The sequence below is a fragment of the Salvelinus alpinus genome, chromosome 32, assembly GCF_045679555.1.
Source record: "Salvelinus alpinus chromosome 32, SLU_Salpinus.1, whole genome shotgun sequence".
In the NCBI taxonomy this organism is placed as follows: Eukaryota; Metazoa; Chordata; class Actinopteri; order Salmoniformes; family Salmonidae; genus Salvelinus; species Salvelinus alpinus.
Window position 1 is genome coordinate 2888989 of NC_092117.1, and position 17680 is coordinate 2906668.

Consider the following 17680-nt stretch of genomic DNA (forward strand, 5'->3'; position numbering starts at 1 on the left):
CAATTCGTCCATTTGCCACACAGAGGAAGAATGTACAGTGGTTTGTTGGATATGTACAGTAACATAGAAATATGTAAATACACGACAGTATATATGAGAATATATAGTTGAACAAAGATTATTATACACCAAAGTCATCATTCAGAATGATTTAAATATGGCTGTTAGAGTAGGGCAGGTAGGGGGCAGATGTTTGTGAGAGTGATTGAAGTCCAGTTTTGCAACTAACCTTTTTCAAACCTGTTCCTGAGTCATGTTTTTCTCAGGACCAAACCAGTGTGCAACTCTATTGTCTGGGCCTAGAAAAGAGTCTGACTGGATTTGTATGACAATAGAATTCAATCTAAAGGGAGCATGAGGTTGACATGTGCTTAGTGTCATGGGGGCAGATATATAGAACAGTTTGTGCTGACATGATAACTCACCTGATTTTACTAACAATGCTCTGACCTTTTCTTCGGACACATAAAAGGCTCTGGGACGAGGACAGACCTGTCCTGTTGACCTACACAGTCATGATGGGTAAGGTAAGCAGAACATATCATTGTCCTAAAAAAAAAACATTACAAGACTGCCTTTCAAGTCTATCGCAATTCAAGTTCAGGTTTAGTCATAAGGGTTTTGTGTGAAATCATAATTGTTGTACGATCCCAGGAAAATTGTTGCCTGGTTCCAGATATGATTGTGCTGAGTACCCAACTCCTGTAGCAGTTGTTTGGCATGGCATTGACAATGACAATAGGTGTTAGTGAGTCAGCACATACAGATCTGGTACCAGGCTAGGAAAATAGTACTTGAGGGGTTCTCCTATCCTTTGTGCAATTCTCAAAAATACTTGCAATGTCAATTTCATGTGTAAATCCAAATAAAGAGGTGTTTTTCATCCAGAAAGAAGGTTCTAAGCTAGTTTGATGTAGAGATGTTTTTGTGCTTGTATTCCCATTACTTTAGAGGCTTTCATTCAAATCTAGAGATATGCTTCTGCCTGTATTCCCATTAACTTTAGAAGCTCTCTGTTCAGATCATCTTCTACGAGGGCAGGAACTTTGAGGGACGCCACTATGAGTGCAGTGGGGACTGCGCTGACATGCACTCCCACTTCTCCCGGTGTAACTCCATCCGGGTGGACAGTGGGTGCTGGGTGGCCTATGAGAAGTCGAACTATTCTGGGTACCAGTATATGCTGACAAGGGGGAAGTACCCCGACCACCACCGCTGGTCCGGCTTCAACGACTGCATCCGCTCCTGTCGCATCATCCCTGCTGTGAGAACAACTTCATCTTGACTGACATGACACGACATAGCACAAGCAAATGCTCTTGAATCTGTTATTCCTTCATAAACAGTTATGACAGCTGACACAAGTTAGACATGGGTGCATAGGCAATTGACTTGACAAAAAACTTGTATTTGTGAGAGGTATTGACATGTTGAATGCACCGAGCTGTCTGTTTTGAACTCGAACACCCATGCGTACCCCACAAGACATGCCACCAGAGGTCTCTTCACAGTCCCCAAGTCCAGAACAGATTATGGGAGGCGCACAGTACTACATAGAGCCATGACTACATGAAACTCTATTCCACATCAAGTAACTCATGCCAGCAGTAAAATTAGATTTAAAAAACAGATAAAAATACACGTTATGGAACAGCGGGGACTGTGAAGCAACACAAACATAGACACATGCATACAAACATACGATAACATATGTACTATACACACATGTACACATTGATTCTGTGTTATACATATGTGGTAGTAGAGTAAAGGCCTGAGGGCACACAATTAATATATTGGGAAATCTTTTATGAATGTATTGTAATGTTTTCCAAATTGACTTAATTTTGCTGGACCCCAGGAAGAGTAGCTGCTGCCTTGGCATGGGGATGGGGATCCATAATAAATACAAATACAAACTATTATTTAGGAATGTTTGTACGAGGTATGCCTCGCCAATTGAAATTGGCCAAAACAACGATTTTGTTTGAATCAATACAGGCTTAAATGTAACTGTCAGATTGTTGTCAGATTCAGATTCAAGATTCCTATAAATGTACATCAGCTGTCATGACTGATTAGAACACCTTACATAATTGTTATGACAATATTGTGTGTACCTAGGGAGCCTTCATACTGAGTGTTCAGACCTAAAAGTCTGATATAGAAAACCATTATTTCAGTTCGGTAAAGTGAATCCATTTTCTCCTCGCGCAGTATAACGGAAACTACAGGATGAAGATCTTTGAGAGATCAGACTTCGGAGGCAAGATGATGGAGCTGAGCGACGACTGTCCCAACCTGCAGGACCGCTTCCACCTGAGAGACATCTCATCCTGCAATGTCATGGAGGGCTACTGGATCCTCCACGAGCACCCCAACTACAGGGGTCGTCAGTACTTCCTACGCCCTGGCGAGTACAACAAGCACAGCGACTGGGGCAGCATGAGCTCCACCAGTGGCTCAGTGCGTCGCGTCATAGAGCTGAAGCAAACCAACCAATAAAGCAGAGTCTCTAGATCTCTCTCCAGCCAGGCTAGATCTCTCTAAAAGCCTGTAGAATTCTGTACAGGGGTTGACTAAATGAGCCAATCTCAACATATGGTTGGTGTCAGGGAATAGGGAGATTGTCCTTTAAGAATTAGTATCACTGGATGATAATATGACTGGGCAGAAGTAAGAAAGCAGTGTCTTGGAATCCTGGTGTAGTTGTACAAAGAGCATTTAGAAGGCTTTCAACAAAACATCAAATGATGGAATTTCTTGTGGAAGAATGGTGTCACATCCCTCAAATAGAGTTCCAGACACTTGTAGAATCTATGCCAATGCGCATTGACGCCGTTCCGGCTCGTGGTGGCCCAATGCCCTATTAAGATAATTAATGTTGGTGTTTACTTTATTTTGTGAGTTACCTGTAGCTCTACTGTATAGTTAAAGGTACATTACATTTAGAATCAAAGAGGGATGTGCACATATCTCAACATTAGAATACTTTCTCTTTTGTTGTCTACAACATAAGGTCTGAAAACATATGACAAACTTACATTTTGAAGTGAAATATCCCATTGAATTGGCCAGTGAGATGCTTTACCAATTGAAATAAATAAGACATACAGTAAGCTGTTTCCCACAATTGTCACGCCTGCTCCCGCTCCCCCTCCCTGGCACTCGAGGACGCCAGGCTGCCCATCATTACGCACACCTGTCACCATCATTACGCACATCAGAGCAATATTGGACTCCCCTGGACTCCTTCACTTGGTTGATTGCCCCCTCTATATTTGTCTGTTCCTCAGTTTTCCCCGTGTCAGCATTAATGTCGTTATGTTTTTCATGTCCTGTCCTGTTTCATGTCTGTTTATTAATTAAATGTTCACTCCGTGTACTTGCTTCTCGTCTCCAAGTGTCTGTCCTTACAACAATTGACTGCAGAGAGAGAACATTTATCAGACTACCCTTCACTTTGAGGACTGGATGTATGAATGAGTACATGATCTAATGTCAACAAAAGCTACAATCTGGGATTCGTTTTTCAGATAAATGGAAACTCTAAATGCAAGGACTGACAGTTCATGACATCCACAAGATAGTTTTACACATATGGTGAAGCTATACATTGTTTGTTAATGTTCTTGTTGTTTGTAAACAATGGAGTAATAATGTCGGTAGCCTTTTTGATGCAGGCCTCAGAGTCGATGCAGACATGGCAGATGCCCTCACTGTGTCCCAGCACAGGGATGCCCTTGGCAGTTCTCTGAATGTCTCTGACCAGCTGGGATGACCCTCAAGGGATGATCAGGTCTATCATCTTATCTAGTCTACACAGGTCCTCCACATCCTAACGGGTATTCACCTTCAACACACACATTTTACTAACATACTTTATTACGATCCAAATGACGTCATAATCTCCTCAATCAAAGTTTGTACCGACAGATGTAGCCTATTGAATAGACTATCATTATATAATTCCTGTAGGTTTCCACTCCAACCCCAGTTGTAACTAATCTAATTCATTTTATAAACCAACTCATTATTAGAAACAGATGCGCTAGATTAGGGTTGGAATGAAAACTTACAGGATGGTAGCTCTCCAGGAACAAGGTTGGAGAGCCCTCTTATAGAATATGCATAAAATGCATCCTCCAATTGCAATGTCTGCCTATGCCCACACATATTGTCTCACATATTGTCTCAAGAAAATGTTATATTGGTAATACGCTCAAACACCAATATATATATATTTTTATTACTATTCAGCTTCAACTAACCATCCTAAAATCTCATTAGAAATTAGGTGTTTTTGATGTGACAGTAACGTTATAGGCCTACTATGCTATGCTATTATATTCTGTTCGGTAAAATACAAATGAATCGTTATGTCATCTTGCGAGACATTGATTCAGCTTTGATCTAACTTTACTAAACGAGCACCACTGTGAGAAGTGATCGTCTTCTATTTGTAATGATAACAATAAGAAGAAGAAGAAGAAGTAGGACTATTAGGCGTAGGCAACAGATCTTGGTGAGTGTTATTTTAAACGATTGGAGCACTCTTCGTGGCTATAAAAGGACAGTGCCAGGATCGTGCAATAATGTGAAAGAAGTTGAACCAACTTGTGGTGCTGAAGGATAGCTTAATGATAGCTCAACCATTCAGCCAGTTTAGGAAAAAACAACAATTTGCATTGTAGTCTAACAGGCCTACGACTAAGTGGCCTATTGTAAATACAAATACATATACATTATGTATCATTGCACTGCTTGCGAAGAGAGCTTTAGTTGCGAGTAGGCATTTCATTGCGTTGTGTAGCTTACACTACGCTGTATCATAAATAAACGTTGCTTTGATTAGCTTGAACACATGGTTACAACATACCCTTTTACAAAATAAAAGAACACAGAGAGGTGAACTATCAATTCATATTCAATGTCCTCTCTTTTTAGTTTTTTTCCCCCTTCTACTAATAGGTGCCCTTCTTTGCGAGGCTTTAACACCCCTGGTATTTGTGGTTGAATCTGTGTTTGAAATGTGTTACTTGACTGAAGGACCTTACAGATACAGTGCATTCGGAAAGTATTCAGACCACTTGACTTTTTCCACATTGTATTATGCTACAGCCTTATTCTAAAATGTATTAATTTTTTTTTGTTGCAGTTTTCCCTATTCTATTTATGTCCATGGTTTTGGCTAAATGACTCTATCATGGCATTTTGTCTGATGTCATATCTAGGGTGATCCTACTTAGTGGTGTGTTGCTAAAGGCACTATCCTAAGTTGATAACTACATGATAAGGCTACAGCTGTAAGGCACTAGCTTCGGACAGTCTACAGGGATGACCTACGGACCTCTGGGGAGAAACTGGTGATAAATGTAGCTGTAGAGTCAAAGGGGCTTCAGGGTATATTTACAACTTTACCAAGGCTGGTATTTTGCTCGGACCCTTAGTTAAGTGATCCTAGTATAAATCCTTATTAAATGTTCCGTTGTGCATGTGCGCTTATGCTTGCACAAGCGCACATGCCAAGGGCAAGAAAACCAAGTATCCTGTGAGGCTGCAACCTGGGCAGAACGAGTCTGACGTCATCAGATCATTTCCATGTCAATGACCGTGTGTCAGTAAGAGTCAGTGCCGACCTCAAGTCATATGCCAAGGGGACCTGTGGTGGTTTTACTTCAATTCAATGTGTCTTCACCATTGTAGTGGCGATAGGTATGAAGGAGTCTTATTCATAGCCATGTTATCCACGGAGGAGCTATCCTCACGACAAAAGTACTCCATAAGCACTGAACCAGTCGTTACGCGGCGTGATCATGGTTCATGAAATTTTCCGCCTGAATGGAGGGTTGGTTCTAGTTATTAGCAGCATGTGTGTTGACCTTCAGAAGAGTGTTTTGGAGATTCCTTTCCACGTGTTGCAATCTGAGTTACTACTACCTCATCTGTTGCTGTTATCAAGGGCAATTCGAATTGTTAGGTCTCTAACCTTCTTACTGACTGTGGCTGGACTGACTGTTGCTGGCATTGGTACTGGTACCCATGGGGATCAGCTACCCTACCAATTGCTTTCGTAATGTTATCCTACTGGAAAACATGATTAGAGCATTTTATTGGTTGCATTGTAGTTGAGACTACACATGGCAAGGAATGATTATTGGGGTGGAGGTGGAAAGTTAGTTTCATTGTAAAGGGGTTTTAGTCACACTCAAAGCGGAAAATGTATCATTGGAAGCAGAGTCCACTCTGAATGGTGATGCTTTGTTTCCTCATACGGCCGCGGTGCTTGCAGAAGTATCTGAAGGACAAGAGAAGTTCATCTTAGGTACAGTATGACATGACTCCAAGGATGAGTCTTTTGCTCACTCACAGGGACTGCTGGCTCGAAATCATGGAAATAATATTCTATCCAGTTTGCTGATTGAATGTGACGAGATATCGTAATATCTGCTTGAGTCAGATTTTGCACCAGGAGGTATCGAAACGTCTTTTTCCCAAGGGGTCCTGTCGACAGATACTCCTTGTGGACAACTGTGTTGCAGCCAGCTTTATTGTTATTTTTTACTGCTGCTCTTTAATTACTTGTTACTTTCATCTCTATTTCTTATCCATATTTTTTGAAACTGCACTGTCGGTAAGTAAGCATTTCACTGTAAGGTCTGCACTTGTTGCATGTGACGAATAAGATTTGATTTGATTTAGGAAAAGACAGTGTGGTCAGTAGAGACGGCATGGTTACTTGTGACCACAATTGGTTGTTTTTCCCAATCCATCAGTGGGACCAAACGATCCAAGTCTGCTCTGAGTAGCAGGTGTTCAGTTTCGAGGCTGGTAACATACACAGGGTGAAGAAGCGATACGTCTTGGAAGTGTAGTTTCAGCATGAATCGCATTGTGAGAGGTGAGGTAGTCTGAGTGAAACCTCGAAGTTTAGTGTTGCGTCGTTCCGTTTTTAACCAACTTTTAGCTGGTTTCACAGCACTTTTGAGATCGACTTATCGGAGTTTGAGTGGAATGGGCTATTGCGATGTGGTTTACCTTATGCGTCGCAACATTTGTAACTGGGTCTATAGTCAAATAGGGGCTTGTTTTTTGATCGGGCAGGCCCTGGACAGGGTTTCGAGTGAGAGCGGGGGTAATTACGTCCTCGCTAATGGTGTTAATTTCGGCGGAGCTGTTCTCCGGCAAATCCGCGCCTAGTCATGGCGACTTATCTTTTTCTGCTGTCAAATTTTTGCCGCTTTTGTACTTCTCTTAGCAGATCTTCTAGAGAGTATTGGTCTACGTTTTGATCATCATTGAACGGCCCAGCCTAAGACTTCCACATCCGGCTTCTTCACCAGAGACCAGCCAACCGGACAGGTGATGAAACTGTGGATTTGTACAACCAAATAATTTCTGCACAAACTGTCAGAAACCGTCTCAGGGAAGCTCATCTGCGTGCTCGTCATCTTCACCAGGATCTTGACTTGACTGCAGTTCGGCGTCATAACCGACTTCAGTTGGCAAACGATCACCTTTGATGGCCACCGGCACGCTGGAGAAGTGTGTTCTTCACGGATTAATCCCAGTTTCAACTGTACGTGTATGGCGTTGTGTGGGCGAGCAGTTAGCTGATGTCAATGATGTGAACAGAGTGCCCCATGGTGGCGGTGGGGTTATGGTATGGGCAGGCATAAGCTACGGACAATGAACAAAACCATAATTTAATCGATGGCAATTTGAATGTACAGCGATACCATGGCGAGATCCTGAGGCCCATTGTTGTGCCGTTCATCATGATGTTTCAATATGATAATGCCCGCCCCACGTCGTAAGGATCCGTACACAATTCCTGGAAGCTGAAAATGTCCCAGTTCTTCCATGGCCTGCATACTCACAAGACATGTCACCCATTGAGCATTTTTGGGATGCTCTGTATCGATCTGTACGACGGCGTGTTCCAGTTCTGCCAACATGGCGCCGAAGGAGATGGCTGCCGTTTTTACGATCCCGTAACCAATTGTGCTATTGTGTATGTTTTTTTTGCGTTATTTGTAACTTATTTTGTACATAATGTTTCTGCCACCGTGTCTTATGACTGAAAAGAGCTTCTAGATGTCCTGTCTGGGATAGGCATTCCGCTAGCGACCCACCTCGACAACATCCGGTGAAATTGCAGAGCGCCAAATACAAAATACAGAAATACTCATAATAAGCATTCATAAAAGATACAAGTGTTATACATCAGCTTAAAGATTAACTTCTTGTTAATTAAGCCGCTGTGTCAGATTTCAAAAAGGCTTTATGGCGAAAGCATACCATGCGATTATCTGAGGACAGCGCTCCGCTTACAAAAGCATACAAACATTTTCAAGCCAAACCAGCTCTCCATTCATTCTACAGTCCACTTACAAAATGGTCTCATTCTTCCTCATTTTTCAGAATACAAGCCTGAAATAATGTCTAAAGACTGTTGACATCTAGTGGAAGCCATGGGAACTGCAATCTGGGTCCTAACCTATTACATACTGTATAGGCATTCCATTGAAAAGTACCCACATCAAAAATATCCCACTTCCTGGATGGATTTTCCTCAGGTTTTCGCCTGCCATATCAGTTCTGTTATACTCACAGACATTATTTAAACAGTTTTGGAAACTTTAGAGTGTTTTCCATCCAAATCTATCAATTATATGCATATCCTAGCTTCTGGACCTGAGTAACAGGCAGTTTACTTTGGGCACCTCAGTCATCCAAACTTCCGAATACTGCCCCCTATCCCTAAAAAGATATCGGGACAGTGATTACTCACCCCGTACTGGAGGAATACTTTTTCTATAACAACAAGGGCCTCATCCCCGTCATTCGCAGGAGAAAGAGACGGAGGTATCGGGGACTAAGGTCCGGGTGCCTTGTAAGGAGAGGGTAATCTACTTTTACCATCGGTCCTATTAGCCAACGTACAATCAATCGATAATAAAATAGACGAACTATGATCACGTATATCCTACCAACGGGATATTAAAAACTGTAATAACTTATGTTTCACCGATTTGTGGCTGAACGACAAAATGAATAACATACAGCTGCTGGGTTTTAAGCTTTTTCGGCAGAATAGAACAGCGGCCTGTGGTAAGACGAGGGGTGACGGTCTATGTATATTTGTAAACAATAGGGAGCTAGGGAGGAAGGAGGCTTGGGAAGGGGGAGCAGGGTAGGGGGAATTCATTTATAGAGAGAGTCTTCTGAGTGGGGAGCGACCAATGTGTGGGTTTCCCTGTGGGCCCTACTTTTATTCTACATCCATTGGCTTATCAACAGTAAAGATGTTCTTTTTTTAAGATTACACTTTAGGAAAACAATGGCAACACTAGCCATTATCTTCTGTAATTTGAAAAGCCTTAATATTCCTATCACACGTTCCAGCTGTCTTGGTATTTTAGCAAGAAACCATATTGATATAGCAATGCTTAAAAACACACCTGCTCCAAAAGGACACACACAGAATAGAGAACCATTTGTACAAACGGGCTTCTTTTTAATCAGCCCCAAACAGAACTAAAAGGTGTAATAATAATGATGCATAAGAAACTCAATCACCATCCTTGGTAAAGGCGAAGACCAAGAAGGCAGAATCACTTTCCTTAAATGTATCGTTAATTGAAAGAAAATGAATATGATCCCCTCTGGAACTTCTCTCGCTTTATGATTGTACATATTTTTGATTCTCTGAACAGCATATTGTTAAAATGAACTGGGAAGTTTTGGGAAGCTTGGGAAGTTCTATCTCTCGATGCAGGAAAAAGCTTTTGATAGACTAGAATGATCATATCTTTGGTCAGTTTTGGAACACATGGGACTTGGCTCCAATTTCATGAATATGATTAAAATACTATATGCCAATAAATCGAACCAAATCTGTCCTACTGCATCTCAAGACACCGGTGGAGGACTTATGGAATCCCAATTGTTTCTCATCTTAAATATTTGGGATATACATGTTTCCTTTCTTAGATAAAACCTATGCCAGAAACTTAAACAGAACACTCAAATCAATTCAGTCAGACATCAATAGATGGTCTAATATCCCAGTTTCTAGAACTGGCACAATATGTATTGTCAAAATGAATATATTGCCAAGGCTGAATTTCTGTAGTTCAATGCTTCCCTTGTATCCTACTTCTGGCTATTGGGATAAAAATCCATAGTACGGTTTAAAAATGTATATGGCAAGGTAAGTGAGCCCAGATAAAATTAACAAACTTGCAAAGAGGCAAATACATAGGAGGACTATTCGTACCAAAATATTAATTGTATTTCCAGGCATTAGCATTTCGTCCCATCCTGAATTGGTTTACACATGATTCTTCCGCCCCCTGGCTGAGTATAGAGAAATATGGTGTCTCCTATTGCCCTGGAAAAGGTGGTCTTCACTGATATATCCCTTAAACAATGTCAACTACGCTTTGGTCCCATTATTGCTCACACTATTTCTATTTGGTGCAAACATTTTAAACAATGTAACTTGCAATTCAAATGGCATGCCCATACTCCAATATTTCACAATAACGCCCTACGATCTGGAGTGCAGCGTTTTGCATCCCCCAATGGTCCAAATGTGGATCCATAAAATTGCCGATATCATGGACAGTAATGTTTTGAGAATATTCCAAGATTTGAAAGACACACATTTCCAGGCATAACCTTTTTTCTATATTTACAACTTAGGTCAGCTATGCTGGCATGTGTTGGCTAGAGTTGAGTCAGTATGTTGGCAGCAGCCACTCAATGTTAGTGATGGCTGTTTAACAGTCTGATGGCTTTGAGATAGAAGCTGTTTTTCAGTCTCTCGGTCCCCGCTTTGATGCACCTGTACTGACCTCGCCTTCTGGATGATAGCGGGGTGAACAGGCAGTGGCGGTTGTTGTCCTTGATGATCTTGTTGGCCTTCCTGTGACATCGGGTGGTGTAGGTGTCCTGGATGGCAGGTAGTTTGCCCCCGGTGATGCGTTGTGCAGACCTCACTACCCTCTGGAGAGCCTTACCGTTATGGGCAGAGCAGTTGCCGTACCAGGCGGTGATACAGCCCGACAGCATGCTCTCGATTGTGCATCTGTAAAAGTTTGAGTGTTTTTGGTGACAAGCCGAATTTCTTCAGCCTCCTGAGGTTGCTGCTACGCCTTCTTCACCACGCTGTCTGTGTGGGTGGACCATTTCAGTTTGTCCGTGATGTGTACGCCGAGGAACTTAAAACTTTCCACCCTCTCCACTACTGTCCCGTCGATGTGGATAGGGGGCTGCTCCCTCTGCTGTTTCCTGAAGTCCACGATCATCTCCTTTGTTTTGTTGACATTGAGTGTGAGGTTACTTTCCTAACACCACACTCCGAGGGCCCTCACCTCCTCCCTGTAGGCCGTCTCGTCGTTGTTGGTAATCAAGCCTACCACTGTAGTGTCGTCTGCAAACTTGATGATTGAGTTGGAGGTGTGCATGGCCACGCAGTCGTGGGTGAACAGGGAGTACAGGAGAGGGCTGAGAACGCACCCTTGTGGGGCCCCAGTGGTGAGGATCAGCGGGGTGGAGATGATGTTACCTACCCTCACCACCTGGGTGCGGCCCGTCAGGAAGTCCAGGACCCAGTTGCACAGAGCGGTGTCGAGACCCAGAGTCTCGAGCTTAATGACGAGTTTGGAGGGTCTATGGTGTTAAATGCTGAGCTGTAGTCGATGAACAGCATTCTTACATAGGTATTCCTCTTGTCCAGATGGGTTTGGGCAGTGTGCAGTGTGATTGCATTGTCTGTGGACATATTGGGGCGGTAAGCAAATTGGAGTGGGTGTCAGGTAGGGTGGAGGTGATATGGTTCTTGACTAGTCTCTCACAGCAGTTCATGATGACGGACGTGAGTGCTACGGGGCGGTAGCACTCATGAGCAGTGTATATATAGGGCAGGTAATCAAGGAGGTGATGGAGTCCAGGTGAGTGTCATAGTGCGCGTACCGATGGTGACAGGTGTGCGCCTTAACGAGCAGCCTGGAGCACACCTGACAACAAAGATACAGGTGTCCTTCCTAACTCAGTTGCCAGAGAGGAAGGAAACCGCTCGGGGATTTCACCATGAGGCCAATGGTGACATTAAAATAGTTACAGGGTTTAATGTCTGTGATAGGAGAAAACTGAGGATGGATCAACAACATTGTGGTGACTCCACAATACTAAGCTAAACGACAGAGTGAAAAGAAAGAAGCCTGTACAGATAAAAAATATTCCTAAACATGCATCCTATTTGCAATAACGCACTAAAGTAAAACTACGTGGCAAAGAAATTACATTTATGTCGTGAATACAAAGCGTTCCTAAAGGAAAACCTGGTTCAGTCTGCTTTCCAACAGACACTGTGAGTCAAATTCACCTTTCAGCAGAACAATATCCTGAAACACAAGGCCAAATATACCACTGGAGTTGCTTACCATGACAACATTGAATATTTTTGTTGCCTTTATCGACTTGAAAATCTATGGCAAGACTTGAAAATGGCTGTCTAGCAATGATCAACTTGACAGAGCTTGAAGAATTTAAAGAATAATGCGCAAATATTGTACAAACCATGTGTGCAAAACTCTTAGAGACACCCAGAAAGACTTACAGCTGTAATCTCTGTTTAGGTGATTCTAACATGTATTGACTCAGGGGTGTGAATACTTACTTATGTAAATGTTTCTGTATTTCAATTTAAATAAATGTTCAAACATTTCTTAAAACGTTTTCACTATGTCATTATGGTGAGAGAGGATTTTTTAATCTATTTTTAATTTCGAGCTGTAACACAACAAAATGTATTATGGATGATATTTTAGTCACTCAAAAGGCTATTTTACATGGTAATCAGAATGACTGTTCAGAACCTTTAAAAAAAAAACATCTGCTGGGTCAACCCACCATGAAAGTGAATAAAAATCCAATTGATGGTTCATTTAACTCATGTTTGGTTAATCTAAAGATTAACTTTCAGATTGTTATTTTTGGTCATCCGTGAGAGTAAATATAATTCATGTTCATGTTAAATTTGTACGCTGCACTTTTTGATTTTTCTTCAATATTTTTGCACATTACCTATTTTAATATAAAATTAATAATGTTATTTACATGTTATAACAAAGTAGTAACTATCCCAACAAGGGGATTAAGATACAAAAATCTCAGCGTTCAACCGGAATTACATTTACTCTCATGGGTGGCAAAGAATAACTATCTGAATGCCTCGCCCTTACTCAGCCACACCTCAAGTCTTCTGGTCTGACCCAGTGGATCATAGCTCAATAGCCCAACATCAACAACCCAGCCCAGCTGGGTCAAAATAATCCAACATGAGTTCTGTCCAATATTTACCCAAATTTAGTTGTTTTTAACCCAGCAGGGACATCACAATCGCCATCATCAGCTTCTGTGTTCACCTGTGACCACTGCATAGCAGTTGCAGTGTGGCTGTGTCTTACTTCTGCATACTTGTGCGAGGCACATGCCCTTCTCCACCAGCAGAGGGCAGCACTGAGGGGACACAACCTGGTGGAGGTGACTGAGGACCCCCTCTCCCTGAAGGGCTGGAAGCACTTCGAGCAGAGATGGGCAGTATTTTTGTAACATGTATTTCAGATATGTATTTCAATTACTTCTGAATATTTTCTAATTTGTATTACACTGGGCTGAACTACACTCCAATGTATTTTGTATTTTCAAAATACTTTTCTATATTTTTTTTGTATTATGTTTTGGTTCAAAATTGTGTGGCCCCCTTTCAACCTGCATTGGTATCAAAACTATGATGGCACTATGGTGTGATAAAAGTGTCTGCTAAATTAACTAAATGTATATGTAAAAACGAACAATTGCAAAACATGCTGAGTAGTATTCTAATACGCGCCGCCCCAGAACAAGGCCAATAATAATACCCAGTGTGCTTTGTAGTTTATTTTTTCTATGTTCATTTTCACATTTACATTTAGGTAATTTAGCAGTCACTTATCCAGTGACATAAAGTCAGTGCATTCAACTAAGGTAGATTAACAACAACATATCACAGTTGTACTGAGAATGTTGTTGCTGTTCAGCCCGGCTACCTGCAAATGTATTTAAGTATTTTAAAATACAAAAATACATGTATTTTTATTTTGATACATTGATCTTTAAGGCATTTTGTAATTAGATTTTGTCATTTTTGCCCATCCTTGGAGCTGAAACTGTTCTGTATGGAGGAGCGGGTGCCTGCGTGTTCCCTCTGTGTTCTGGTCGGCCTGTAAAAGAACCACCAGGCTGTTCAGCTGCAGGAAGCCTACCCAGAACACAAGGTGAAAACACACTGTGATGTAGACCTAAAGACTAGCCTGGTCTCAGATCTGTTCATGCTGTAGTAGCCTATAGCCAAACATGACAATTATCATAGGAGTTAGCAAGACCTCACCAACAGACTTGGGACCAGGCTTATCAAAGATGTCATTCAATAATAGAATTTGCTCCATGAAAATATTACCTTTAACCTTACCATCTGTTTTTTTTGTTATGTACCTATGGCCTATCCTTCTTGAATGGGTCTGTTGTATCTCTATCTGTAGAACATGTTGGAGGCCAATATGAGCCAGCTGCTGAAGAGGAGGAGAGTTGCAAAATATGCAATTAAGGACTTGGAGTGACTGTACACAAAGACTATGGTAAATACTGTGGACAAACCCCTTCATGATGAAGATATGGCAATGCATCCATTTCAATAAATATCCTCTTAAGATGGCTATCTCCAGTTGTAATTACTGTGAAGTAAATGCATAATCACAACCCTTCTCATTTTCAATATCACAACTTGATATTATACAATACAGTACGTTCTCACAGTCTCTCATATTGTTGTCACACTCTTGTAGCACTCTGCTAAAGCTTACAGGGATTGAATCTCGGAGAAGTACTGCTGGATTAGGGCTGGGATTGAGGAAGATGAGTGGCTGATGATGGAGATACTGGAAACAGAGGAGATGTACAGTAAAGTCCAAAGTTTGGACACCTACTCATTCCAGGATTTTTCTTTATTTTTAATTATTTTCTTACATTGCAGAATAATAGTGAAGACATCAAAATTATGAAATAACACATATGGAATCATGTAGTAACCAAAAAAGTGTTAAACAAATCAAAATATATGTTATATTTGAGATTCTTCAAAGTAGTCAACCTTTGCCTTGACAACAGCTTTGCACACTTGGCATTTTCTCAACCAGCTTCATGAGGTAGTCACCTGGAATGCATTTAAATTAAGAGGTGTGCCTTGTTAAAAGTTAATGTGGAATTTCTTTCCTCCTTACTGCGTTTGAGCCAATCAGTTGTGTTGTGACAAGGTAGGGGTGGTATACAGAAGATGTCCCTATTTGGTAAAAGACCAAGTCCACATTATGGCAAGAACAACTAAAATAAGCAAAGAGAAACAATCCATCATTACTTTAAGACAAAGGTCAGTCAATACGGAAAATGTCAAGAACTTTGAAAGTTTCTTCAAGTGCAGTCGCAAAAACCATCAAGTGCTATGATGAAACTGTCTCTCATGACGACTGCCACAGGAAAGGAATACCCAGAGTTACCTCTTCATTAGAGTCACAAGCCTCAGAAATTGCATTCCAAATAAATGCTTCACAATGTTCAAGTAGCAGAGACATTTCAATGTCAACTGTTCAGAGGAGACTGCGTGAATCAGTCCTTTATGGTTGAATTGCTGCAAAGAAACCACTACTAAAGGACACCAATAAGAAGAAAATACTTGTTTGGGACAAGAAACAACCAATGGAAATTAGTGTTAAGCAGAGCGACACGGGAACCCAAGAGCAGACTCAGATCAGGAAACAGGGATAAATGAACCAAAATATTTATTGTTACACAGGGAGATATGGAGTGCAGATCTGGGGAAGTTTGGATGATTTGCAGAAAAAACAGATGTGGAGACTGAGGTTGGAGTTAGCTGAGTAGAACAGGGTAAACAGGTCCTGAGGGGAATCCAAGGTAGTGGTGGTGAGAAAATCCAGAGTAAGGTGGTTGGGTGGTGAGATGTGGAACAGGAGACAGGAGCCAGAGACAGAGCGGTAACTGCAATGAGAGGATAAACAGTGTCAGGCAGGAAAACAGGCACAGCAGAGTAACAGGATCTTGAATAATCATAAATGGCTAGACTCATGAACTGACTGTGCAGAGATTACGATCTGGCAGAGTGGAAGTGGCAGGACTGAGTATTTGTAGAGATCTTGATTATGGAACGAGTTGCAGCTGATAGGAATCTGCTCTGACTCCAGCACACCTGTCTCCAACCACACAATCACACAGAGAGGAAGAGGAAGAGAGAGAGAGTGTACAGGGGAAGTAACTGCAGGTCAAGAAGACACCGGGTGAACACTAGAGAGCGTAGCAGGAGCAGATGTGACAATTAGACCGATGGAAATCTGTCCTTTTGTCTTATGAGTCCAAATTTGAGATTTTTGGTTCCAACTACCGTGTCTTTGTGAGACAGAGTAGGTGAACGGATGATCTCCGCATGTGTGGTTCTCACCGTGAAGCATGGAGGAGGAGGTGTGATGGTGTGGGGGGTGCTTTGCTGGTGACACTGTCAGTGATTTATTTAGAATTCAAGGCACACTTAACCAGCATGACTACCACAGCATTCTGCAGCGATACGCCATCCCATCTGGTTTGCGCTTAGTGGGACTATCATTTGTTTTTCAACAGGACAATGACCCAACACACCTCCAGGCTGTGTAAGGGCTATTTGACCGAGAAGGAAAGTGAGGGAGTGCTGCATCAGATGACCTGGCCTCCACAATCACCCGACCTCAACCCAATTGAGATGGTTTGGGATGAGTTGGACCGCAGAGTGAAGGAAAAGCAGCCAACAAGTGCTCAGCATATGTGGGAACTCCTTCAAGACTGTTGGAAAAGCATTCCAGGTGAAGCTGGTTGAGAGAATGCCAAGAGTGTGCAAAGCTCTCATCAAGGCAAAGGGTGGCTACTTTGAAGAATCTCAAATATAAAATATATTTTGATTTGTTTAACACTTTGTTGGTTACTACATGATTCCGTCTTGTTATTTTATAGTTTTGATGTCTTCACTATTTTTCTACAATGTAGAAAATAATAAAAATAAAGAAAAATCCTTGAATGAGTGTGTCCAAACTTGTGACTGGTCCTGTATATCACACAGTGGCTGGAGTCCAAGAGGTAGAGCATGGAGAGCCGTATCCAAGAGATCGACCTCCTCAGAGGCACCAGCAAATCTCTCATCCAAGAAATAAATAACTTGACATTTCTACAGGTGTACAATATTAGAAAAAAGTGTTCCAAAGGGGCTCTTTGTAAGGCAAAGGGAACCTTTACCATCCTAAGAAACTATTTTGGAGGAAGGGTTATTTTATGATTCTTTGGAAGTCAGGAAGGATTATTTGGGAGGCAAGAAGGGTTCTACATTTCTCAGCATGCTTTATTGCAGGGAGATTTTCAGAATTGTTTGTTTTACTGTATTATCTGTGTTTTTGCATGTACCTTGCTTGGTTGATTCATTTAATGGTACACAAAGATAATTAGCATACAGTTTTCTTTCAAACGAGTCAAATCTGTTAGTAATTGAATTTATTGCACCTGTTACTGAGATGGCTGTTCCAGTTACATGATTGAGGTA

The 17680-nt window shown here is 41.6% G+C and overlaps 1 protein-coding gene across 1 annotated transcript; it reads left to right on the forward strand.

Moving 5' to 3' along the window:
* Positions 1–391: 391 nt before the first annotated feature.
* On the forward strand, positions 392–3390 carry LOC139562494 (gamma-crystallin S-1-like). The gene is made up of 3 exons (XM_071380229.1): positions 392–527; positions 1022–1264; positions 2218–3390. Exons 1-3 carry the CDS (start codon positions 516–518, stop codon positions 2503–2505), a joined length of 543 nt encoding a protein of 180 aa, XP_071236330.1. The 5' UTR covers positions 392–515; the 3' UTR covers positions 2506–3390.
* Positions 3391–17680: the final 14290 nt, after the last annotated feature.

What these genes read in the sequence shown, in the direction of transcription:
- LOC139562494 (XM_071380229.1), top strand. An exon ending in CCTGTCGCATCATCCCTGCT is followed by an intron (nt 1,265 to 2,217) that starts GTGAGAACAACT and finishes CTCCTCGCGCAG; the next exon opens with TATAACGGAAACTACAGGAT.